Source organism: Rhinoderma darwinii, chromosome 4 (assembly GCF_050947455.1).
Source record: "Rhinoderma darwinii isolate aRhiDar2 chromosome 4, aRhiDar2.hap1, whole genome shotgun sequence".
Lineage (NCBI taxonomy): Eukaryota > Metazoa > Chordata > Amphibia > Anura > Rhinodermatidae > Rhinoderma > Rhinoderma darwinii.
The window spans coordinates 15,428,237-15,454,713 of NC_134690.1; the positions used below are offsets into that span (position 1 = coordinate 15,428,237).

A 26,477-nucleotide genomic window follows, 5' to 3' on the forward strand; every position below is an offset into this window, starting at 1 on the left:
AGAACAGAATTGCTGCAGAAAATTTGTGCAGCAATTCCGTTGAAAGTAGCAGACGTTCCGCTGCAGAAAAAACACACCATTTCCTGCATTTTTGACTACAGAAAATGCTGCGTATTTTGCAGCGTTCTCAATGCTGGGATATGGCGACATCTCCCCTGAAAAACGCAGCAATTCAGTCCACTTTCCGCAGCAAGAATTGACATGCGGAGGTTCGAAAAATACGCACCGCAGGTCAGTTTCTGGTCGGAATTTTTACGCAGCGCGTGGATGAGATTTGTTAAATCCCACCCACTTTGCTGCTACTGTGTTCTGCTGCGTTTTTTCTGTCCGCAATTCAGGACGGAAAAAACACAGCAATTCCGCAACATGTGGACGCGCCCTAATAGTGCATTTTTAGGTGCGGTTTTTACATTTTGATGTGAAAATACAGTGCAGGTTTTATGCTGCGGATTTGTTATTTTTGTAAAACTTGGCAGATACAATTTGCAAGCGGAAACGCTAAATAAATTGACATGCTGCAGATTATAAAACACGCACCGCATGTCAATTTATATGCAGAAAAAATCTGCGGCGTGCAGATCTCATTTACTTTGCTGGTCCTGTATTACGCTGCGGATTTGCCGCACTAAAACACATGCGGCAAATCCACATATAATACGCATCGTGTGCATGTGGCATAAGAGGTTTTTTTTAATTCACCCTAAGGCCCCGTTCACACATGTTGAATTTGATACGGATTTCGATGACAATCTGCATCCCATGCATGTGAGGTTTCCGCAACCCAGTTCAAATGCTATGAAAAATTTTGTACTTATATTACACGGAAAAGCCGAGGACAAGCAACTTGGAATGACCATGACCAAAAAGGTTGGGGACCGCTGCTTTAATTAACATCGGGTGAATTGATTTGCCGGGTCTGTGGTTCGCTTTTGGCAAGATAAAGCAAAAATGTTGCAAATTAATATTCCCATCGTATTCAACGTGAACCGGGGAGGATGACGGATGACTGAGAATCTGTTCTGGTATATCACAATGTGCGGCAATACATAAATATCCATTCTGTGCCCCATTGTTCCTGCACAGGTCCCACCAGCACCCACCTGGGCACAGCGGCAGAGGCTGCGAGGGTCCAGGAAGGAGAAAATGTAGAGGCTGATCACCCTGGGGAGCAGAGTGCTGAAATCCACGCAGTCTCTGGGGGCTTTTCCTTGCATATGGCCGCTGCAGAATCTGAGCTGGGACACGTTGCATCTCTCAAACAGGTCACACAGGATGCGGCGCCGCTGAGCGTCCGACCACTTGTCAAACTGAGAGCAAGAAAACAAATACCGGATTATTACATGTGCAGCGCGGCCGGGTACAGAGCTGCAAATCTCTATAGGAAGATTACAGTCCGGAACAGAGTTATTTGGACAGTGACACAATCTTCATGGTTTGGGATCTGCTGCCACCACATTGAATATAAAATGAAACAACTGAGATACAATTGAAGTTTAGAATTTCAGGTTTAATTCAAGGGGTTGAACCAAAATATCCTGTGAAACGTTTATGAATTGTAACTAGTTTTCTGCACGGCCGCCTCATTTCAGGAGCTCAAAAGTAATTGGACAAATTAACATTACTATAAATAAAAAACTTTTTTTTAATACTTTGTAGAGAATCCTTTGCAGGCAATGACGGCCTGAAGTCTGGAACGCATGGACATCACCACACGCTGGGTTTCCTCCTTTGTGAGGCTTTGCCCGGCCTTTACTGCAGCGTCTTCAGTTGTTGCTTGTGTGTGGCTCTTTCTGCCTTAAGTTTTGTCTTAAGCAAGTGAAATGCTCGATCGGGTTGAGATCTGGTGATTGAATTGGCCATTGGAATATTCCACTTTGCCTTATAAAACTCCTGGGTTGCTTTCACAGTATGTTTTGTGTCATTGTCCATCTGTCCTGTGAAGCGACGTCCATTCAATCTGCTGCATTTGGTTGAATCTGAGCAGAAAGTAAATCCCTGAACACTTCGGAATTCATCCGGCTGCTTCTGTCTTCAGTCACATCATCAATAAACACCAGTGACCCAGTGCCAGGCAGCCATGCATGCCCATGCTATCACACTGCCTCCCCCATGCCATCACACTGCCTCCCCCATGCCATCACACTGCCACCACCACGCCATCACACTGCCTCCACCACGCCATCACACTGCCCCCAACACGCCATCACACAGCCCCCACCATGCCAGCACACTGCCCCCACCACGCCATCACAATGCCTCCACCACGCCATCATACTGCCCCCACCACGCCATCACACTGCCCCCACCACGCCATCACACTGCCCCCACCACGCCATCACACAGCCCCCACCACGCCATCACACAGCCCCCACCACGCCATCACACTGCTCCCACCATGCCATCACACTGCCCCCACCATGCCATCACACAGCCCCTACCACGCCATCACTGCCCCCCCCCACGCCATCACACTGCTCCCACCACGCCATCACACTGCCCCCACCATGCCATCACTGCCCCCACCATGCCATCACTGCCCCCACCATGCCATCACACTGCTCCCACCATGCCATCACACTGCCCCCACCATGCCATCACACTGCCCCCACCATGCCATCACACTGCTCCCACCATGCCATCACACTGCCCCCACCATGCCATCACACAGCCCCCACCATGCCATCACACTGCCCCCACCATGCCATCACACAGAATCTACCATGCCATCACACTGCCCCCACCATGCCATCACGCTGCCTATACCATGCAATCACGCTGCCTCCACCATGCCATCACGCTGCCCCCACCATGCCATCACGCTGCCCCCACCATGCCATCACGCTGCCTCCACCATGCCATCACGCTACCTCCACCATGCCATCACACTGCCTCCACCACGCCATCACACTGCCCCTACCACGCCATCACACTGCCCCCACCACGCCATCACACTGCCCCCACCACGCCATCACTGCCCCCACCACGCCATCACACTGCCCCCACCACGCCATCACACTGCCCCCACCATGCCATCACACTGCCCCCACCATGCCATCACACTGCCCCCACCATGCCATCACACTGCCCCCACCATGTTTTACAGAGGATGTGGTGTGCTTTGGATCATGAGCCGTTCCAAGCCTTCTCCATACTTTCTTCTTCCCGTCATTCTGGTACAGGTTGATCTTAGTTTCATGCGGTTTCAGAACTGGGCGGCTTCTTTACATGTTGTTTGGCAAAGTCTAATCTGGCATTTCTATTTTTGAGGCCGATTCTATTTTCAGCCTAACGATGGTCTGTTTCACTTGCATTGGGAGCTCCTTTGACCTCATGTTGTGGGTTCACAGCAACAGCTTCCAAATACAAATGCCGCACCTGGAATCAACTCCAGACCTTTTACCTGCTTAATTGATAATGGATTAACGAGGGAATAGCCCAAGCAGCCCATTAAATAGCTTTTGAGATAATTGTCCAATTACCTTTGGTCCCTTGAAAAAAGAGGCACCTACATATTAAAGAGCCGTAATTCCTAAAACCTACCTCAAATTAGGATGTGAATACCCTCAAATGAAAGCGGATAGTCTGCACTTTATGCTCATATTGATTATATAACTGTATATTCAATATGTTTTGGTAAACATCTAAAATGTCAAAACTTGTGTCACTGTCCAAATAATTCTGGACCTAACTGCATATACTCAACCATTGGCTATAAAGGGACGATCATGCCGCCTTTGGAGAAAGCTGAGTATACACGAAGTGGCACGGTGCTCTCCTAGCGCCATTTTATTCTAGTGATCGGCGGGGGTCACAGTGGCTGGAACTCTGCCGATGGACATTGGTAACATATACTAGCAATATGTCAATCCCTTTAATCGTTGTGTAGTGAAACATTCTACCATTGTCTTATGTGCTTTCGATTTCAAATCCTCACCATTTTTAAGATCTCTGCTTCCTGTCAGTGAATGGGAACATTCTTGTTAACATCCAGAGGTTGAAAACCTGTCCTGATCACAACCAACTTACACATATGCAGGGCTTGTTACAGTGTATCAGATGAGCCCAGTACCTGTGTCAGCTGGATATGATCAGTTTGAGTATTAGGGACCTCTGGCACTCCATGTGCTGCCTTATGGTGCACCTCATTCTGCTCTAGAAGTAATGCGTTAAGGGGAGAAAACGTATAATATGGCATATAAAATCAGAGGTATCCTATGGGCCAGATGTGTAGAAATACGGCTGTATGCATGAAAACTGAAGCTGGTCATACACTTTCAATAATTTTCCGCCGAACACTCATTCATCTGACAGCTGTTCCTCTCGACCTCCCTATACACAGGTATACTTGGTTCGGCCGAGCGTGCATGAGCCCTCAATGGGGAGACACTGCCAGACTACTCTTCCTTGAGAGCCAAAGATCAGGTATGTTAATTTTCAACATGTCCGATCCTTTTTTTTCACGATATCTGCCGAACTAATGTCAATCTAACATCTAATACACGATAGATGGTCCGCCGATCCAACTGAAATTGGTGGATTCGGCCAAAATTAGTCTAATGCAGGGCTCTCAAGCACGCGGCCCCTGGGGCTGTCATCTGCGGCCCGCGGGACACAGAGTCGCTTGTATAGGTTTTACTCCGTGACTCTGTGGAATCCCCTGACATCGGTGTCCATGTTTGGACACACGATGTCTGGGGATGCCCCAGAGCCGGAGTCCCGGGCAGAGCGCTAGTATAGGCTCTGCTCTGGGACTCTGGGGAAGCCTCTGACACCGCTGTCCATACATCGACAATGATGTTAGCGGCTTCCCCAGAGCAGGAGTCCCAGTGATGTCAGGAGCACAGCTGGAGTCCCAGGAAGAGCCTATTAGCGCTCTGCCCGGGACTCCAGCTCTGGGGTTGCCCCTGACATCTCTGTCCATATATGGACAGTGATGTCAGGAGCAGAGCTGGAATCCCAGGCAGAGTGCTAGAAGTGGCTCTGCTCCGGGACCCCAGCTCTGGGCAAGCCCCTGACATCACTGTGGCAGCATCTGCGGAGGGCACTGTGGCAGCATCTGCGGAGGGCACTGTGGCAGCATCATCTACAGAGGGCACTGTGGCAGCATCATCTACAGAGGGCACTGTGGCAGCATCATCTACAGAGGGCACTGTGGCAGCATCATCTACAGAGGGCACTGTGGCAGCATCATCTACAGAGGGCACTGTGGCAGCATCATCTACAGAGGGCACTGTGGCAGCATCATCTACAGAGGGCACTGTGGCAGCATCATCTACAGAGGGCACTGTGGCGGCATCATCTACAGAGGGCACTGTGGCGGCATCATCTACAGAGGGCACTGTGGCGGCATCATCTACAGAGGGCACTGTGGCAGCATCTAGGGGTGTTTTGCATTATCTACAGAGGGCACTGCGGCAGCATCCACCGAGGGCACTGCGGCAGCATCCACCGAGGGCACTGCGGCACTATCTAAAAAGGGGCTGCCCAATCTTGACATGTGTGTCTGCCAAACGCTGCTTTGAATCCGACCAAGGAAAATATGTGCATGGCGTGTGTACATGCTCTACAAAACTAATAGGTCAATTGAAATTGTCCTGACCCCCATTGGGGACAGTGACTGATAACAATCGTTGTACAGCGCTGCAGAGTATGTTGGCGCTATGTAAGCAACTGCAAATAAATAAATGCATTTACAACCATCTGATTGGCCGATCGTACCAGAAACTTCTAAAAGGTGCCAATTATCTGCCACGATAGATAAAAATTATGACATGATGGATATCAGAAGGAACGTGGTGAATGAATGGCCGACGATGTGGAGAAACCGTCAAAATAAAGTGTGTCAGCCAATATTATGTCATGTCTCTGATTTACCAATATGGGGGGGGGGGGGGGGGGTCCTCAGCCCAGAAACTAAGAGTGCGAGCTTTGGATAATAATCTACAATCATGTGCCCCATAAAGCAATAAACACGACACGTAATGGTCTTATTACAGGTTAGGACGGTTCTTTAAAAGCCCCTAATTACGGTTTCTTGAGAATAGAGGTCAATTAAGGTCGTGGCTTGTCTGACTGGACGGGGGTCTCGGTTACTACATCAAAGCCTCTGTGTGTACCACCTAATAGGAGACCATTGTGCAGGTGTCCCGGGTATAGCCTGGAAACACCAATCATGAGATCTACGTTCACTTCCTCGGCAGTTGTGTAATGAGGCATCAATCAACCACGCGCCTCCTGACTGATCTGCTCTCAGAGCCCTGCAGAACCTCTTTTTTTTGCTCTATTCTGGATTATTTTAGGAATTACATTAGGATCCGAGTTCTTCAAAGCTTAGCCCGGGTCTTGCATTGTTATTCTCTCCTATGGGCTACGTACATTATAATATGTAGTGAGAAACGGCTGTGCGGATCTCTGATGTTTTGAACCCCCCTACAATTTAGCCCGGGGTGTTCAGTTACAGTTGCCCACATCATCAGTACTGGTGACATGGCGTTATAGGTCCTAACAAGCCTCCCCCTGCCCAGCATTCCGGGCACCCTATTAAAGAGACCCTCCGGTCTTAGGACAAAATGATAAATGTGATGGGGTACATGGAGTATTATTACCTGGTGACCTCTAGCTGTGCCCCTCTACCGTGGATCCGCTGTTTTAGGGTCCCCTTTGTGTTGTCTCAAAATGGCCGAAGCGCTTCTCAGACCGAGTCTAAGACACTCCCTCTGCTCACGGATTGGACAGAGCTACTCATGTGAGCAACTCTGGCCAATCCGAGAACAGAGGGAGTGTCTCAGACTCTGAGTCCTAGAAGCGCTGCCGCCATTGTGGGACAGCTCAAAGGGTACCCTAAAACGGCGGATCCACGGCAGAAGGGCACAGCTAGAGGGCATCAGATATTATGACTCTATATACACCGATCATATATAAAATGTTGTCCCGGGACTGGAAGGTCGCTTTAAATAGCTCCTTCTAAATGATGGACCACGAAAGAAAGTGCACTGTCTGGTAACTGGCTCAATGGCACTTTTACAAAAAAAAAAAAAAGTGTGAGGGAACCGGCCATATGATCGGCCAATCAGCAGAGAGATATGCCCAGATTTACATTCTGCACTCCTCTATGGCTTTCTGATCAGGATGGATGGAGGGGGGTAAAATATGTTTAAGAAAATGATGTAAAAATCTGATTAATAGAGCAGGCTGAACTTCACTTCTTCACTTGGATTGTATTTCCATGCCTTTTATTGATACTACGTATATAAAGTATTGGATTGTGGAGGGCCCTCCCCTGCTCTGCTGTCAGTACAGGGACAATCCAGCTCTCAGGTTATGTCCATCCTTAAAAACCATTCATTTTTTTTATCTATATAGATTCAAAATTCTGGGCTTATTCATTTTTTAATATTTGTTTTTTTAATACAGAGCTTCAAATCCCATGCAATAGGTATCAAATTAAAGCATATAACTCTGCCTGCAGCCACCACTAGGGGGAGCTCAGGAGCTTACTGCATACTATTCATACATTGAACTCCATAATAACACTGTATTCAGTAGGCACTGTTCACACATTGCAGATTTCCTCTTGGATTCTGTGCCAAAATCCGCCTCCCAATGAATTAAATGGGAAATCTGTGTCCGTACAGATGTTGCGGAAATTCTAGACGTGGATTCCCTGCGGAGAAGCCTAGGAGTGTCCAGATCCATCCCGCATCGGATTTTTTTCATTCAAACCACGACCCATGTGAACATACTCCCTCTAGTGGTGGCTGCGGGTAGCTAGAATGGAATATTATAAATCTAGATCTATTACAAACAAAGCTCTGACTGCTATAAGGACATATTAAAAAAATTATCAGCACAGAATTTGTGACGTAAAACATGACGATTAAAGCCGGACTAAAGAGCGGAGTCATGTGAGGCAGACTGGTTGCTATGGATACAATGTAACAGCTACAACCTTCTATATAGGGTTGTCAGCCAGTGTGTCCCTAGCAACCAGTCTGTCTCAGATTGATCAGGTCTTGAGCACAAGGTTAAAATGTCACTGGACTGGGGGCAGAGAAGGGGTAATGAGGTTTGGTACAATGTGTTGTCCTATCTCTCAATGCCAAACAACGGGTCCTGACACCCTGGAAACAGCACCTCCATTCTGAGCAGGGTTCCCCGCCTATACTATCATAAAGGGGTTCTCTAGTCTTATGTTAATAAAGCCTAATCATTGTATGATAGAAAGTTCTGCAACATTCTCATATACTTTGTCTATCAATATCTCACAATTTTCCAGATCTCTGCTTGCTGTCAGTGGATGGAAGCATTCCCATTCATATTCAGGAGGCTGAAAACTCATCCTCAGCTAGTTCAGCACACACAATTAAAAGTAGCAGAGTGGACAATCAACTGTCAGCTACTACATTGTAACAAATCCACAGCTCTGCTCATGCACACGACCGTTGTTTTCTTCAGTGTCCTATCCATTTATTTTTATTTGCGGATAACACACTGGACCATTCATTTCTATGGGGCCATGCACAAATCCGTTATCCGTTTTTTACGATCAGTGTGTCCGTTCTGTAAATTATAGAACATGTCCTATTCATGCCCATATTAGTGGTCCGTCTCCCCCATTCTAGTGTATGGGTTCGATAAAACGGAAACGGTCGTGTGCATGATGCCTCAGGTGAGTACATGTTTTCAGCCTCTGGATTTAAACAAGAATGTTTCTGTTCTGTGACAGCAAGCAGTGATCTAGAAATTGAAAAGGGATTAAAATGCAATGTATATTAGAAAATTGCAGACTTTTTATAAGACTGGGAAGTCCCTTTAATAACTTGTCACAAGCAGTGGAGTAGCTATGAGGGTCGCAATTGCAACCAGGCCCCGAAACCAGGCAGGTCTGTTACTGTAGTAACTGGGGTCTATGTAATAAACTACACGGGCCCTTGTAACTACAGTAACGGTAAACTTACCCTCCTCGCGCCTGAGTCGGGACACAACGTCATGATGCTGAATGGCGTCAGGACCCACGCGGAGCACGGAGCCGAAGAGAACCAGGATCAGGAGCGAGGAGGGTATATCAATACTGTCTGAGGGCCCTGTATCTAAGCCGACCATGTGTGATACTGTGTGCTGTGCCCTGTATCTAAGCCGACCATGTGCGATACTGTCTGAGGGCCCTGTATCTAAGCCTACCATGTGTGATACTGTGTGCTGTGCCCTGTATCTAAGCCGACCATGTGTGATACTGTCTGCTGGGCTCTGTATCTAAGCCTATGATGTGTGAAACGGTCTGCTGAGCTGCTGTGTCTAAGCTTACCATGTGTGATACTGTTCGTTGGGCTCTATATCTAAGTCTATGATGTGTGATACTGCCTGCTGAGGCGCTGTATCTAAGCCCACCATGTAGATACTGCCTACTGGGCCCTGTATCTAAGCCGATCATGTGCAATAATGTTCGTTGGGCTCTGTATCTAAGCCTATGATGTGTGAAACTGTCTGCTGAGCTGCTGTATCTAAGCCTATGATGTGTGATACTGTCTGCTGAGCTTCTGTATGTAATCCTAAGTTATAGGGGTCATAGTTCTATAGATATGCTGTCTTTGATAGATATATATAGACTCATTTGGGGGGGAGGGGACATATGTATTGGGGCTATTGCCGCTCACGTTTTAAGACCTTATCTACGCCCCTGGCTGTTGGGGCTGCATTGATGGGTCACTTAGGAGACCCAGCGATGCAGTTGAATGCTGCGGGCCGTCGGCCATGAAGAGGTTGGGGGGCCCAAGAAGAACTTTTGTACCGGGGCCCATGAGCCTTTAGCTACGCCCCAGGTCACAAGGTAGTTGCAGGTGAACATCCCCTTTAAGTCTTTATCCTGCTGCATGGCTGTCGTCCCCGTATACAACCGCCTTCCGAGCTCATCCGAGGTCCCACCTGTGTCTATGTGAGATCTCCCCCATCATCCTCTTATCTCCCTAATCTGTGTATTTAACGTCAAGCCGTTCTGCACGTGTAAGCGAAGGAGACGCACTCGGGGGTTAATTAACAAATATTGAAGCTCGGGTAATGACAGCGACTCCCATCATTTACAGGCTCATTTACTAAGCACACAGCCCTCCTATACAATGACACCTGTGTCCCTCCACATAATACAAATGTTTGCCCGGCTCTAGAACAAGTAGGCGGAAAGAAATGAATGAGAAGTTTCATTATGAAAAGGAATGTTCTCAGGACGATGGGTAACCGAGCGTAGGACGGGCGCTACGTGGAGCGTGCAGCAAAACTCGGGCAGTCCGGCACTGGATCTCCAGATTATTGAGCGTCCAAGAACAGGGGTCTATAAATTTGCATATAATAATTTAAAAAATATTTTTCTTTACTGATATCGTACTGACCTTGATTTACATGTTTTATACTCCAGTCACATCCAGAGCTGCATTTACTATTATGCTTGTCTTTAGTTAGCTCTAAGGCTGCTGGACTTTGCATGTTATTGCTTCCTTCTGCTAATTCTATGTCTGTAAAGTGCATGCTCTACTGCAATGAATTGTGGGAGATGTAGTGTTTTCAGCAGGCACTGTATAGTTGCCTGGTATAAGGAAGAAGCGACATTGCCCACAATGGCATGAAGCAGAATGCAGTCCATGTTGGGATCTCAGCTAGACTGTCAGCAAGTATCTGTCAGAACGTGCGGACTTAGGCTGGGTTCATACGAGCATGTTACATCCGTAATGTACGGAACGTATTTCGGCCGCAAGTCCCGGACCGAACACACTGCAGCGAGCATAGTTATGTACGACGCTAGGAGTCCCTGCCTCGCTGCAGGACAACTGTCCCATACTAGTACGGGACAGTAGTTCCACAGAGAGGCAGGGACACCTAGCGTCGTACATAACTATGATGCTAGGAGCCCGGCTCCCTGCAGAGTGTTCGGTCCGGGACCGAACATGCGCGTGTGAATCCAGCCTAATAAGAAGTGCAAGCCAGTTATGGATGCAGCTTTCAATGTGACTAAGTATCTGACATCAGATTACTGTACAGTGCCTGGTGCAAAGACTACACAGCCAATAAGACAAATAACCAGAGCAAGCAAAGACACTGAAGTGCTAGGAGATTTCAGCTCTGAAGCTTGCACAAATGTGAATGCAGCTCTGGAGTATATTACCGGCTGTAACTCAGGATTGGTACAGGATAAGTAATGTAATGTACACAGTGACTCCACCAGCAGAATAGTCAGTGCAGCTCTGGAGTATAATACAGGATGTAACTCAGGATCAGTACAGGATAAGTAATGTAATGTATGTACACAGTGACTCCACCAGCAGAATAGTGAGTGCAGCTCTGGAGTATAATACAGGATATAACTCAGGATCAGTACAGGATAAGTAATGTAATGTATGTACACAGTGACTCCACCAGCAGAATAGTGAGTGCAGCTCTGGAGTATAATACAGGATGTAACTCAGGATCAGTACAGGATAAATAATGTAATGTATGTACACAGTGACTCTACCAGCAGAATAGTGAGTGCAGCTCTGGAGTATAATATAGGATGTAACTCAGGATCAGTACAGGATAAGTAATGTAATGTATGTACACAGTGACTCCACCAGCAGAATAGTGAGTGCAGCTCTGGAGTATAATACAGGATGCAACTCAGGATTAGTACAGGATAAGTAATGTAATGTGTGTACACAGTGACTCCTCCAGCAGAATAGTGAGTACAGCTCTGGAGTATAATACAGGATGTAACTCAGGATCAGTACAGGATAAGTAATGTAATGTATGTACACAGTGACTCCACCAGCAGAATAGTGAGTGCAGCTCTGGGGTATAATACAGGATGTAACTCAGGATCAGTACAGGATAAGTAATGTAATGTATGTACACAGTGACTCCACCAGCAGAATAGTGAGTGCAGTTCTGGAGTATAATACAGGATATAACTCGGGATCAGTACAGGATAAGTAATGTAATGTATGTACACAGTGACTCCACCAGCAGAATAGTGAGGACAGCTCTGGAGTATAATACAGGATGTAACTCAGGATCAGTAGAGGATAAGTAATGTAATGCATATACACAGTGACTCCACCAGCAGAATAGTGAGTGCAGCTCTGGAGTATAATACAGGATGTAACTCAGGATCAGTACAGGATAAGTAATATAATGTATGTACACAGTGACTCCCCCAGCAGAATAATGAGTGCAGCTCTGAAGTATAATACAGGATATAACTCCGGATCAGCACAGGATAAGTAATGTAATGTATGTACACAGTGACTCCACCAGCAGAATAGTGAGTGCAGCTCTGGAGTATAATACATGATGTAACTCAGGATCAGTACAGGATAAGTAATGTAATGTATGTACACAGTGACTCCACCAGCAGAATAGTGAGTGCAGCTCTGGGGTATAATACAGGATGTAACTCAGGATCAGTACAGGATAAGTGATGTAATGTATGTACACAGTGACTTCACAAGCAGAATAGTGAGTGCAGCTCTGGAGTATAATACAGGCTGTAACTCAGGATCAGTACAGGATAAGTAATGTAATGTATGTACACAGTGACTTCACAAGCAGAATAGGGAGTGCAGCTCTGGAGTATAATACAGGATGTAACTCAGGATCAGTACAGGATAAGTAATGTAATGTATGTACACAGTGACTCCACCAGCAGAATAGTGAGTGCAGCTCTGGGGTATAATACAGGATGTAACTCAGGATCAGTACAGGATAAGTGATGTAATGTATGTACACAGTGACTTCACAAGCAGAATAGTGAGTGCAGCTCTGGAGTATAATACAGGCTGTAACTCAGGATCAGTACAGGATAAGTAATGTAATGTATGTACACAGTGACTTCACAAGCAGAATAGGGAGTGCAGCTCTGGAGTATAATACAGGATGTAACTCAGGATCAGTACAGGATAAGTAATGTAATGTATGTACACAGTGACCACCAGCAGAATAGTGAGTGCAGCTCTGGAGTATAATACAGGATGTAACTCAGGATCAGTACAGGATAAGTAATATATGTACACAGTGACTCCACCAGCAGAATAGTGAGTGCAGCTCTGGAGTATAATACAGGATGTAACTCAGGATCAGTACAGGATAAGTAATGTATGTACACAGTGACTCCACCAGCAGAATAGTGAGTGCAGCTCTGGAGTATAATACAGGATGTAACTCAGGATCAGTACAGGATAAGTAATGTAATGTATGTACACAGTGACTCTGCTGTTTATGTAGATGAATTCTATATGTGAATTACTAGTAGATCAGTATGGGTGTGAAGGCCATGAAGCTCCATCTATAGAGCTGTATAGAATATTATTCTTTTTCTAGCAAACATTAGAGGAATAACATAAAAATGACGATGTCACAGAATATTTATGGACACAATAAAACCCTATTGATCATGGGGGACAGGAGTAGAACAGTCATCATGACTTATACATCACGTGAATGAATGGACGGAGGATCGCCTCGTACCCACTTTCCGAGTAAAGCTCCTCTTTCTTCAAACACCTATATAAACACAGAGGTCCACAGCAGTAAGTCACATGTATACAGTGCACATAGGATACAATGTGATAGAGCGGGACAGAACTCAATATCTGAACAGTTTAAAGGGGCATTCCCACCTTACACAGGAATGGATATGCCATAAATGCGTGATAGCTGCAACTTCTACCTGCGACCGATTCTCCTGATAGGTGGCAGTCCACAGGTTGGACCCGCACGTATAACATATTTATAGTATATCCAGTGGACGTGCCATAAATGTGTAACATGGGAATACTGCTTTAAGACTGGGGCTCCATGACCCCTTTTTGTCGTACTTTTCCCGCTTTAGTGAGAAACACGATAGTTGCAGTAACCCACAATTTTACGGCGACTGTTGCACAATCAAAAGTCGCCATTGAACCGTAGACTAAATCTAAAGTGAAGTAACTGTACTGATATATAAGATGATTTCTCTGCTTGCTGTCAGTGAATGTGGAATTTATTTATACATTCTGAAATTGAAAACCTGTCCTGATCATGTTCAATTGCCCCATCTGAGCCGCTCATTACGGTAAGTTCACACAGGGCGGATACTCTGCGTAAAGGTACTTACTACATTGCCCCCTTGTAGGTAGTGCCACACAGCACCTTATAGGTAGTGCCACACAGCCCCATTGTAGATAGCGCCCCCCCACCTCTGTAGATGGCACCCCCCCCCCCCTTCCTATACATAGCGCACTGTAACTCCCGGAAGGAGAGGAATCCCCATGTTGCCGGGGATTCCGCTCCTGAAGGGAGCGCATGATGTCTCTGTCCATATATGGACAGAGACATCAGGGGCAAACCCTGAAGCGGAATGCCCATCCACAGCATTGCCGGTGACCGGGGATTCCACTCCATATATGGACAGAGACATCAAGCGCTTCATTCAGGAGCGGAATTCCCGGCCACAGGGTGCCATCTACAGATGTGGGGGGTGCTAAATACAAGTTGGCTGCAAAAAATCTCCTCCTCCTGACAAGCACTTTGCGCCGTGAGGAGAAAAAGCACGGCCACAGTGGTTCAGAGGAGTGCCACGGCACCCCTGTTGGGAACCACTGGTCTAGAGTAATCAACCCTCTATGAGCTGAAGGCAGCATCTCTTATCCTAGACTCCAGGCTGATACGCTTTACCCCCACTGATACATTGTAACAAGCCTTCAGGACAGATTTGTGCTGCTGCTGCTGTACTGGACAGATACTTCTAAAAACATTCAGCTGTGTGAGCAGGACTAGATCAAGACTAGGTTTTCAGCCTCTGAATTGATGTTTACATTCCCTAAGGCCCCCTGCACACGGCCGTGCTTGTAATCACAAGCCGCAATTACGGGCACGGTGGGCTGCATTTTCGGCCTGTGCAAGGTACATGTGTGGCAGTACAATACAAAGTATGGGAGCACGGCTTGTAAAAAGCAAAAGAACGGACATGTTCCATAATTTTCTGAACATTTCTACGGCCCGGACACCTTCCCGCAAATATACGGGAAGTTGTCCGTGGTCAATAGAAGTGAATGGGTCCGTAATTGCGGACCATAGTTACGGTCCGCAATTACGGATGATTTTTAGGGTCGTGTGCATGGGGCCTGCCAGTAAGCAGAGATTTTTACCGTCTATTCACACAGTGCGGTCAAATTGCGTTTTTTTGCCGAGACTACCGCAAAATTGCCCCAAAATGCTGTTGTCTTGCAGCGATTTCGCAAAAACCATGGCGTGTTTGCGGTAATAAGCAGATGCACCATGTGAACAGAAACGATCTGTCACTAGTTTAATAACGCCCAATCTCCTGGCTAATCTAATAGGCGCGGTCACACTGATAATAATAGTGGAAATTGGGTCCCAAAATGTTTATTATTTTAGAAGTTATGAGTTTTTTTCTAAATATGTAAATAAGGCTGTACTAGACAAGTGGGAGGTAACAGCAGCGATTCTCCGGAGGTGGAGCCTCCTCCCAGCCTCTGACACTGTCCAATCAGAATGAAGCTGCTTCACACAGCGCAAGAGACTGAGGCTGGAGGGAAGGGGGATCACTTCAAATAGCCATATTTCTGGCTGCGGACCACCTAGAACAGCGGTTCTGGTGTCATATAAAAGAGGAGATTCCAATCTTTCATAAGACACCAGGATCGCAGTTCTGAAACAACCGGAGATATCACCTGTTGAATACATAGTCTGGAATGGAAGCTGTATACTCTGTGTTGCAGGGCAGGGAAGTGGGAGGAGCTGTATGCTGATTGGACAGCGTCATACAGAAAACATTACACCGCCCAGAGTGAAAAGAAAGAGTCCCCTCCCATTTGGCTATTAGAGCCATATTAATATATTTAGAAAAATGCACAAAACTGCAAATAATAACCGTTATTGAAAAACAAAATACATTGTAATTATCAGCATCATAGCCCATTAGATTAGTTAGGAGATAGAGAATGAATAAACTGGTGACAGATCCTCTTTAAGAAGTTTCTAAGTGTATAAGAAAGTTACAGAACATTTCACAAAACTTTATTTCAATAAAACCACTTCAGAGCAGCGCTCCATGGCGACACAGAGTTGGACGTGATGTGACATGCAATTGCGGCATTACCGTGAGTCGCTGGCAACTTCAAGTTTCCCTATGAGAAAGAAAGTTGTGACCATAGGATCTAAATCTGACCTGGTCATGTGATGATCACACAGGTGCATGACTCGTTACAGTTATCCGAGCTGAGTCTTCTAACGTGTCCTGCACCGGTGTGTCCATCACATGACCAAGACAGACTTTCATCTGCTAGGGTATGTTCACACGCACGGTTTTCAGACGTAATTCAGGCGTTTTACGCCTCGAATTACGCCTGAGAAAACGCCCCTAATACACCTACAAACATCTGCCCATTGTGTCAATGGGTTTTACGATATTCTGTTCCCACGAGGCTTAATTTTACGCGTCGCTGTCAAAATACGGCGCGTAAAGAGACGCCCGCGAAAAATAAGTACATGTCACTTCTTGGGACATTTTTGGAGGCGTTTTTCATTGACTCCATTGAAAAACAGCTCCGATAACGGCCGTAAAATACGCGAGTGGTTACAAAAAACGTCTGAAAATCAGGAGCTGTTGTCGCTTGAAAACAGCTCCGTATTTTCAGACGTTTTTAGTCACTGCGTGTGAACATAGCCTTAGACAGAAACAAGTTCCAATTCAATGACCGCAAGAAGAGATCTTGAAAACCGTGTGGAATTAATACAAACGTACATTAGACTATGGCGCAACATTTTCCCCTACAGGTAAACATTGAGGTTGCGTGCGTTGCTGTACCGGTACATTTACATGAGACTTTTTTGGTTTGCGTAATAACAAAAGCATCAAAAATAGCGGCAAAACCGTACGCCATCAGCGGCCTGCCGCCCCACCTTGTCGTTCATCAGCGGGTGGTTCAGGGGCGTCCATGTGCTCATTTTCGTTTGCAGCTTCGCTCCCTCCATGTTCTTAGGTGGAGCAAACGCCATTTCTTCTACATTCCAGGAAAGAGAAAAGAGATGAGAGGTGATGGCGGATCAGCGCCCCCTCCCCCACTGCGTGCTTCTCCGTATTTACCCAGTCTACTCACCCGCGCAGCCGCCACATTTACACAAAGCTGCGCTGATTTTACGATCGCTCGTACAAAAATGTCATTCTGCCGGTCACTGGGGATTAGCGCTCAGGCCTGTTTGACTTGTGGAGCGGTTGCGGTCATTTGTCACAGCTGACATGTTTGGACAGATGATGACACGCAGGGTTTACGGAGTTAATTCCTTTTACATTTAGTGAAATTTAAAACTAGAGCTGCGCGATCCGAATACACGCGAGGCTCCGAGCGCGGCCATACCTGCCGGAAAATATCAGAGTCGTCCATTCAACGCTTTCTTAGGCAAATCCCATTCTGGGAAAGCTGGGTGGCAATTATTATGGCCGCCATTACAGCGCCCATAGTCCCATTTAGATTGACAAATCCACCGAGTGATGCGGTATTACATTTCCTGCATCCAACCAGGCTGTATGGCCCACATACAAATAAAACAGGCGCAATTTCCGGAGCAGGCGACCACAAATACGGTGTTCTAGCTGTCCTGGGAGGCAAATCTTCTGCCGCAGCATATCCCCCACTCCCAAATTACTCTATACTAAAGCAGACTGGTCATTCAGGAGCATGGGAAAGCTGGGTGACAACACTGAAGGGAGTGTTATTAGCCACCACTGTGGCTGTCACCCAGCTTTCCCAGAGACGGATATAAGTTTACGTGTATGTTCACACAGGGCGTATACGCTGCACAGAACACGACCCAGAACATGCAGTATTAGCAGCACATGGTGGGCGTATATGTGGCAGAATTTTCCGCTGCGAAAAACGGCCGCTGCAAAAATCAAATAAAATGTGATTGGCTGCAAGTTACATGTGATGAAATGTCATCATAGGGGGCAGCGTGGACACAGAGCGGCCGGAAGAGCAGGGACGTGGTAAGTATAGGCTTTTTTTTTATCCTGCATATTCGCAGCAAATTCCGCAAAAGATGTCATTTGCTGTAGAATTTGACTTCCCCACTAAACCTAATCGGGAAATTTAGCAACAATTGCGCAGCAAATTCGCTGCATAAATGTATAATCTGCACCGGGAACATTTCCTGTGCGTCATTTTCCGCCTGCAGATCCGGACGGAAAATTTGCAGCAATTACACCACGTGATAATATGCCCTAAAACAGCTGTATGCTGCACTGTGTCTATCCTGCTTAAAGGGGGTTTCCAGTCCCAAAAAATGAATGGCCCTTTAAGCTGATTGGCTGACAGAAATCACTTGACTAGCTCCAAAACTTCTTAGAGGGGTTGTCCAGCCCCAGTCCATATTTCCTATTATATCCAGGGCCGGCGTTAGGGGGGGGCAAACTGGGCAATTTCCTGGGGCCCCCATCATCTTAGGGCCCCCTGCCCGCGCTGCTATGGGGCCCGCACCACCTGGCCCATAACATTTATGGGCCAGGCGGCACGGGCCCCCTCATGCCCGACGGAATCGCTAGTACCGGAGGGGGCCTGGTGCTAGCGACAGCCACATTCACTTGTATCTGCATCCTCAGGACGCAGATAAAATTGAATACTATAGGCTGCAGGTCACGTTAGGCCTGCAGCCTATAAGGCCCTGGGTAGACTCTCTGCGCAGGCCAGCGTGATGACGTCACTGCATCACGCTGGTCTACGCATGCGTTCCCCAAAGAGGTAGTGCATCCCTCGGTCCGTCGCGGGAACGGGGCAAGGTAAGTACAAAAATATTATTTTGGGGTGAGGGCTATGTGGCAATATACAGGGGGGGCGCTGTGTAGCACTATATACAAGGGAGGCTGTGTAACACTATATACAAGGGAGGAGGGTGGCACTATATACAAGAGAGGGGTGTGGCACTATATACAAGGGGGGGTTCTGTGTGGCACTATATACAAGGGAGGGGGCTATGTAGCACTATATACAAGGGAGGGGGCTGTGTAGCACTATATATAACGGGGGTGGCAGTATATATATATATATACACATACAAGGGGGCGCTGTGTCACACTATATACAAGGCGGGGGGCGCTGTGTGGCACTATATTCAAGGGGGGCTGTGTAACACTATATACAAGGGAGGAGGGTGGCACTATATACAAGAGAGGGGTGTGGCACTATATACACAAGGGGGGTTCTGTGTGGCACTATATGCAAGGGGGGCTGTGTACCACTATATACAAGGGAGGTGGGTGTTACTATAGGCAATGGGGGGTTCTGTGTGGCACTATATACAAGAGGGGTTCTGTTTGGCACTATATACAAGGGGGCGCTGTGTAGCACTATATACAAGGGAGGGGGGCTGTGTACCACTATATACCGTGGCACTATATACAAGGCTAGGTTCTGTGTGGCACTATATACAAGGGGGGCACTGTGTATCACTATATACAAGTGGGTGCTGTGTAGCACTATATACGAGGGAGAGGGGGCTGTGTAGCACTATATACAGGGGGTTGTTGCACTATATACAAGGCTAGGTTCTGTGTGCCACTATATACAAGGGGGGGTTCTGTGTAGCACTATATACAAGGGGGTCACTGTGTGACACTATATACAAGAGAGGGGGTGCTGTGTGGCACTATATACAAGGGTGGTTCTATATTGCACTATATACAAGGGAGGGGGGATGTGTATCACTATACACAAGGGAGAGGAGGGCTGTGTAGCACTATAAATAAGGGGGTTTATGTGTGGCACTGTATACAAGGGAGGGGGGCTGTGTGGCAATATACAGGGGGGGGATTGCTGTGCAGCACTATATACAAGGAGGGAGGGTGTGTGGCACTATATACAAGGGGAGGGCATTGTGGCACTATATACAAGGGGAGGGCATTGTGGCTCAATATACAAGGTACGGGGGCTGTGTGGCACTATATATACAAGGGAGGGGTGCTGTGTGTCACTATATACAAGAGGGGCTGTATGGCACTTTCTACTAAGTGGGGCTGTGTGGCATGATCTACTAAGGGGGGGCTGTGTGGCACGATCTACTAAGGGGGGGCTGTGTGGCACAATCTACTAAGGGGGGTTGTGTGGCACTATATAAGGGGGGAGGACTGTGGCGCTATCTACAGGGGGGCTATGTGTGTCGCTATCTACAGGGGCACAAAGGGGGCATTACTGCTGTGGGGGCACAGTTACTGAAGGGGCACTTTTATTGTGTCAAGCACTGAGGGATCATTATTACCATCTGGGGCACTGTAGATTACGAGTTTGTTTAGAGGATGGGGTATAGGTGTGGTGGGTGCTTGAAAAGCGAGAAACCAAAATGTGTCAAATTCTGCAGAGACGAGTCGTGGCTGGAATAAGTCGTCACAGTGGTCTGGGCCGGATAGAGAAAAAAAAGGGAAAGTGAACGATTCGAATCAGAGAAAACATCACCTGTGAGTCACTAGATATAAATGTGCTGTAATCACTTATATGGTCTGCAGAGCTCCTGTGTATAACTGTTATCTACCACTATATGGTCGCTATATGGTGGTAATATTGGTCTTTGTATAGTGTTTTTTATTCAGTCACTAAGTGGTTATGGAGTGGCGGTATTATTCAGTAACACTATGGGGGTATTATTCAGTCACTGTGTGTTTATGGTGTGGTGGTATTATTCAGTAGAATTATGGGGGTATTATTCAGTCACTATGTGGTTATGATGTGGCAGTATTATTCAGTAACAGTATGGGGGTATTATTCAGTCACTATGTGGTTATGGTGTGTTGGTATTATTCAGTAACAGTATGGGGGGTATTATTCAGTCACTATGTGGTTATAGTGTGGTGGTATTATTCAGTAACAGTATGGTGGTATTATTCCGTCACTATGTGGTTATGGTGTGGCGGTATTATTCAGTAACAGTATGGGGGTATTATTCAGTCTCTATGTGGTTATGGTGTGGCGGTATTATTCAGTAACAGTATGGTGGTATTATTCAGTCACTATGTGGTTATGGTGTGGCGGTATTATTCAGTAACAGTATGGGGTATTATTCAGTCACTATGTGGCTAAAGTGTGGAGGTATTATTCAGTAACAGTATGGGGGTATTATTCAGTCACTATGTGGTTATGGTGTGGAGGTATTATTCAGTAACAGTATGGGGGTATTATTCAGTCACTATGTGGTTATGGTGTGGTGGTATTATTCAGTAGCAGTATGGGGGTATTATTCAGTCACTATGTGGTGGTATTATTCAGTAACAGTATGGTGGTATTATTCAGTCACTATGTGGTTATGGTTGGGTATTATTCAGTAACAGTATGGGGGTGTTATTCAGTCACTATGTGGCTAAAGTGTGGAGGTATTATTCAGTAACAGTATGGGGGTATTATTCAGTCACTATGTGGTTATGGTGTGGAGGTATTATTCAGTAACAGTATGGGGGTATTATTCAGTCACTATGTGGTTATGGTGTGGTGGTATTATTCAGTAGCAGTATGGGGGTATTATTCAGTCACTATGTGGTTATGGTGTGGTGGTATTATTCAGTAACAGTATGGGGGTATTATTCAGTCACTGTGTGGTTATGGTGTGTTGGTATTATTCAGTAACTGTATGGGGGTATTATTCAGTCACTATGTGGCTATGGTGTGGTGGTATTATTCAGCAACAGTATGGTGTTATTATTCAGTCACTATGTGGTTATGGTGTGGCAGTATTATTCAGTAACAGTATGGGGGTATTATTCAGTTACTATGTGGTTATGGTGTGGAGGTATTATACAGTAACAGTATGGGGGTATTATTCAGTCACTATGTGGTTAGGGTATGGAGGTATTATTCAGTAACAGTATGGGGATATTATTCAGTAACTGTATGGGGATATTATTCAGTCACTATGTGGTTATGGTGTGGCGGTATTATTCAGTAACAGTATGGGGGTATTATTCAGTCACTATGTGGTTATGATGTGGCAGTATTATTCAGTAACAGTATGGGGGTATTATTCAGTCACTATGTGGTTATGGTGTGGTGGTTTTATTCAGTAACAGTATGGGGGTATTATTCAGTCACTGTGTGGTTATGGTGTGTTGGTATTATTCAGTAACTGTATGGGGATATTATTTAGTAACAGTATGGGGGGTATTATTCAGTCACTATGTGGTTATGGTGTGGTGGTATAATTCAGTAACAGTATGGTGGTATTATTCCGTCACTATGTGGTTATGGTGTGGCGGTATTATTCAGTAACAGTATGGTGGTATTATTCAGTCACTATGTGGTTATGGTGTGGCGGTATTATTCAGTAACAGTATGGGGTATTATTCAGTCTCTATGTGGTTATGGTGTGGTGGTATTATTCAGTATCAGTATGGGGATATTGTTCAGTCACTATGTGGTTATGGTGTGGAGGTATTATTCAGTAACAGTATGGGGTTATTATTCAGTCACTATGTGGTTATGGTGTGGCAGTATTATTCAGTAACAGTATGGGGGTATTATTCAGTCACTATGTGGTTATGGTGTGGCAGTATTATTCAGTAACAGTATGGGGGTATTATTCAGTCACTATGTGGTTATGGTGTGGAGGTATTATTCAGTAACAGTACGGGGGTATTATGCAGTCACTATGTGGTTATGGTGTGGCGGTATTATTCAGTAACAGTATGGGGGTATTATTCAGTCACTATGTGGTTATGGTGTGGAGGTATTATTCAGTAACAGTATGGCGGTATTATTCAGTCACTATGTAGTTATGGTGTGGAGGTATTAGTCAGTAACAGTATGGGGGTATTAGTCAGTCACTATGTGGTTATGGTGTGGTGGTATTATTCAGTAACTGTATGATGGTATTATTCAGTCACTATGTGGTTATGGTGTGGCGGTATTATTCAGTAACAGTATGGGGGTATTATTCAGTCACTATGTGGTTATGGTGTGGCGGTATTATTCAGTAACAGTATGGGGGTATTATTCAGTCACTATGTGGTTATGGTGTGGCAGTATTATTCAGTAACAGTATGGGGGTATTATTCAGTCACTATGTGGTTATGGTGTGGAGGTATTATTCAGTAACAGTATGGGGTTATTATTCAGTCACTATGTGGTTATGGTGTGGCGGTATTATTCAGTAACAGTATGGAGGTATTATTCAGTCACTATGTGGTTATGGTGTGGCAGTATTATTCAGTAACAGTATGGGGGTATTATTCAGTCACTATGTGGTTATGGTGTGGTGGTATTATTCAGTAACAGTATGGAGGTATTATTCAGTCACTAAGTGGTTATGGTGTGGTGGTATTATTCAGTAACAGTATGGGGGTATTATTCAGTCACTATGTGGTTATGCTGTGGTGCTATTATTCAGTAACAGTATGGGGGTATTATTCAGTCACTATGTGGTTATGGTGTGGAGGTATTATTCAGTCACAGTATGGGGGTATTATTCAGTCACTATGTGATTATAGTGTGGCGGTATTATTCAGTAACAGTATGGGGGTATTATTCAGTCACTATGTGGTTATGCTGTGGTGCTATTATTCAGTAACAGTATGGTGGTATTATTCAGTCACTATGTGGTTATGGTGTGGCAGTATTATTCAGTAACAGTATGGTGGTATTATTCAGTCACTATGTGGTTATGATGTGGCAGTATTATTCAGTAACAGTATGGGGGTATTATTCAGTCACTATGTGGCTATAGTGTGGAGGTATTATTCAGTAACAGCATGGGGGTATTATTCAGTCACTATGTGGTTATGGTGTGGTGGTATTATTCAGTAACAGTATGGGGGTATTATTCAGTCACTATGTGGTTATGGTGTGGAGGTATTATTCAGTAACAGTATGGGGGTATTATTCAGTAACAGTATGGGGGTATTATTCAGTCACTATGTGGTTATGGTGTGGTGGTATTATTCAGTAACAGTATGGGGGTATTATTCAGTCACTATGTGGTTATGGTGTGGTGGTATTATTCAGTAACAGTATGGGGGTATTATTCAGTCACTGTGTGGTTATGGTGTGTTGGTATTATTCAGTAACAGTATGGGGGTATTATTCAGTCACTGTGTGGTTATGGTGTGCTGGTATTATTCAGTAACTGTATGGGGATATTATTCAGTCACTATGTGGTTATGGTGTGGAGGTATTATTCAGTAACAGTAACAGTACGGGGGTATTATTCAGTCACTGTGTGGTTATGGTGTGGAGGTATTATTCTGTAACAGTATGGGGGTATTATTCAGTCACTGTGTGGTTATGGTGTGTTGGTATTATTCAGTAACTGTATGGGGATATTATTCAGTCACTATGTGGTTATGGTGTGGTGGTATTATTCAGTAACAGTACGGGGGTATTATTCAGTCACTGTGTGGTTATGGTGTGTTGGTATTATTCAGTAACAGTACGGGGGTATTATTCAGTCACTATGTGGTTATGGTGTGGTGCTAATATTCAGTAACAGTATGGGGGTATTATTCAGTCACTATATGGTTATGGTGTGGCGGTATTATTCAGTAACAGTATGGGGGTATTATTCGGTCACTATTTGGTTATGGTGTGGAGGTATTATTCAGTAACAGTACGGGGGTATTATTCAGTCACTATGTGGTTATGGTGTGGAGGTATTATTCAGTAACTGTATGGGGATATTATTCAGTTACTATGTGGTTATGGTGTGGTGGTATTATTCAGTAACAGTATGGGGATATTATTCAGTTACTATGTGGTTATGGTGTGGAGGTATTATTCAGTAGCAGTATGGGGGTATTATTCAGTCACTATGTGGTTATGGTGTGGTGGTATTATTCAGTAACTGTATGGGGATATTATTCAGTTACTATGTGGTTATGGTGTGGAGGTATTATTCAGTAGCAGTATGGGGGTATTATTCAGTCACTATGTGGTTATGATGTGGCAGTATTATTCAGTAACAGTATGGGGGTATTATTCAGTCACTATGTGGCTATAGTGTGGAGGTATTATTCAGTAACAGTATGGGGGTATTATTCAGTCACTATGTGGTTATGGTGTGGTGGTATTATTCAGTAACAGTATGGGGGTATTATTCAGTCAATATGTGGTTAGGGTATGGAGGTATTATTCAGTAACAGTATGGGGGTATTATTCAGTCACTATGTGGTTAGGGTATGGAGGCATTATTCAGTAACAGTACGGGGGTATTATTCAGTAACAGTATGGGGGTATTATTCAGTCACTATGTGGTTATGGTGTGGCGGTATTATTCAGTAACAGTATGGGGGTATTATTCAGTCACTATGTGGTCATGGTGTGGAGGTATTATTCAGTAACAGTATGGGGGTATTATTCAGTCACTGTGTGGTTATGGTGTGGTGGTATTATTCAGTAACAGTATGGGGGTATTATTCAGTCACTGTGTGGTTATGGTGTGGAGGTATTATTCAGTAACAGTATGGGGATATTATTCAGTCACTATGTGGTTATGGTGTGGAGGTATTATTCAGTAACAGTATGGGGGTATTATTCAGTCACTGTGTAGTTATGGTGTGGAGGTATTATTCAGTAACAGTATGGGGGTATTATTCAGTCACTATGTGGTTATGGTGTGGTGGTATTATTCAGTAACTGAAATGATGGTATTATTCAGTCACTATGTGGTTATGGTGTGGCGGTATTATTCAGTAACAGTATGGGGGTATTATTCAGTTAATGTGTGGTTATGGTGTGGAGGTATTATTCAGTAACAGTATGGAGGTATTATTCAGTCACTATGTGGTTATGGTGTGGAGGTATTATACAGTAACTGTATGGTGGTATTATTCAGTCACTATGTGGTTATAGTGGAGGTATTATTCAGTAACAGTATGGTGGTATTATTCAGTCACTATGTGGTTATGGTGTGGTGGTATTATTCAGTAACAGTATGGGGGTATTATTCAGTCACTATGTGGTTATGGTGTGGAGGTATTATTCAGTAACAGTATGGTGGTATTATTCAGTAACAGTATGGGGTATTATTCAGTCACTATGTGATTATAGTGTGGCGGTATTATTCAATAACAGTATGGGGGTATTATTCAGTCACTATGTGGTTATGGCGTGGTGGTATTATTCAGTAACAGTATGGTGGTATTATTCAGTTAATGTGTGGTTATGGTGTGGAGGTATTATTCAGTAACAGTATGGAGGTATTATTCAGTCACTATGTGGTTATGGTGTGGAGGTATTATTCAGTAACAGTATGGAGGTATTATTCAGTCACTATGTGGTTATGGTGTGGTGGTATTATTCAGTAACAGTATGGGGGTATTATTCAGTCACTATGTGATTATGGTGTAGGGGTATTATTCAGTAACAGTATGGTGGTATTATTCAGTCACTATGTGGTTATGGTGTGGAGGTATTATTCAGTAACAGTATGGTGGTATTATTCAGTCACTGTGTGGTTATGGTGTGGTGGTATTATTCAGTAACAGT

The 26,477-nt window shown here is 45.1% G+C and overlaps 1 protein-coding gene across 4 annotated transcripts in view; it reads right to left on the reverse strand.

The window, feature by feature from the left end:
- Window positions 1-26,477, reverse strand: part of FBXO16 (F-box protein 16) — a 78,700-nt gene that overhangs the window by 39,128 nt on the left and 13,095 nt on the right. For 2 of the 4 annotated variants that reach the window (XM_075860855.1, XM_075860856.1), the window contains exons 2-4: window positions 16,903-17,027; window positions 13,489-13,524; window positions 1,101-1,307 (exon numbers count right to left, since the gene is read on the reverse strand). In XM_075860855.1, coding sequence (XP_075716970.1) covers window positions 1,101-1,307; window positions 13,489-13,524; window positions 16,903-17,027 — 368 coding nt within the window. The remainder of the gene's footprint in view (window positions 1-1,100; window positions 1,308-13,488; window positions 13,525-16,902; window positions 17,028-26,477) is intronic. The other 2 variants (XM_075860857.1, XM_075860858.1) reach the window with 2 other exon arrangements.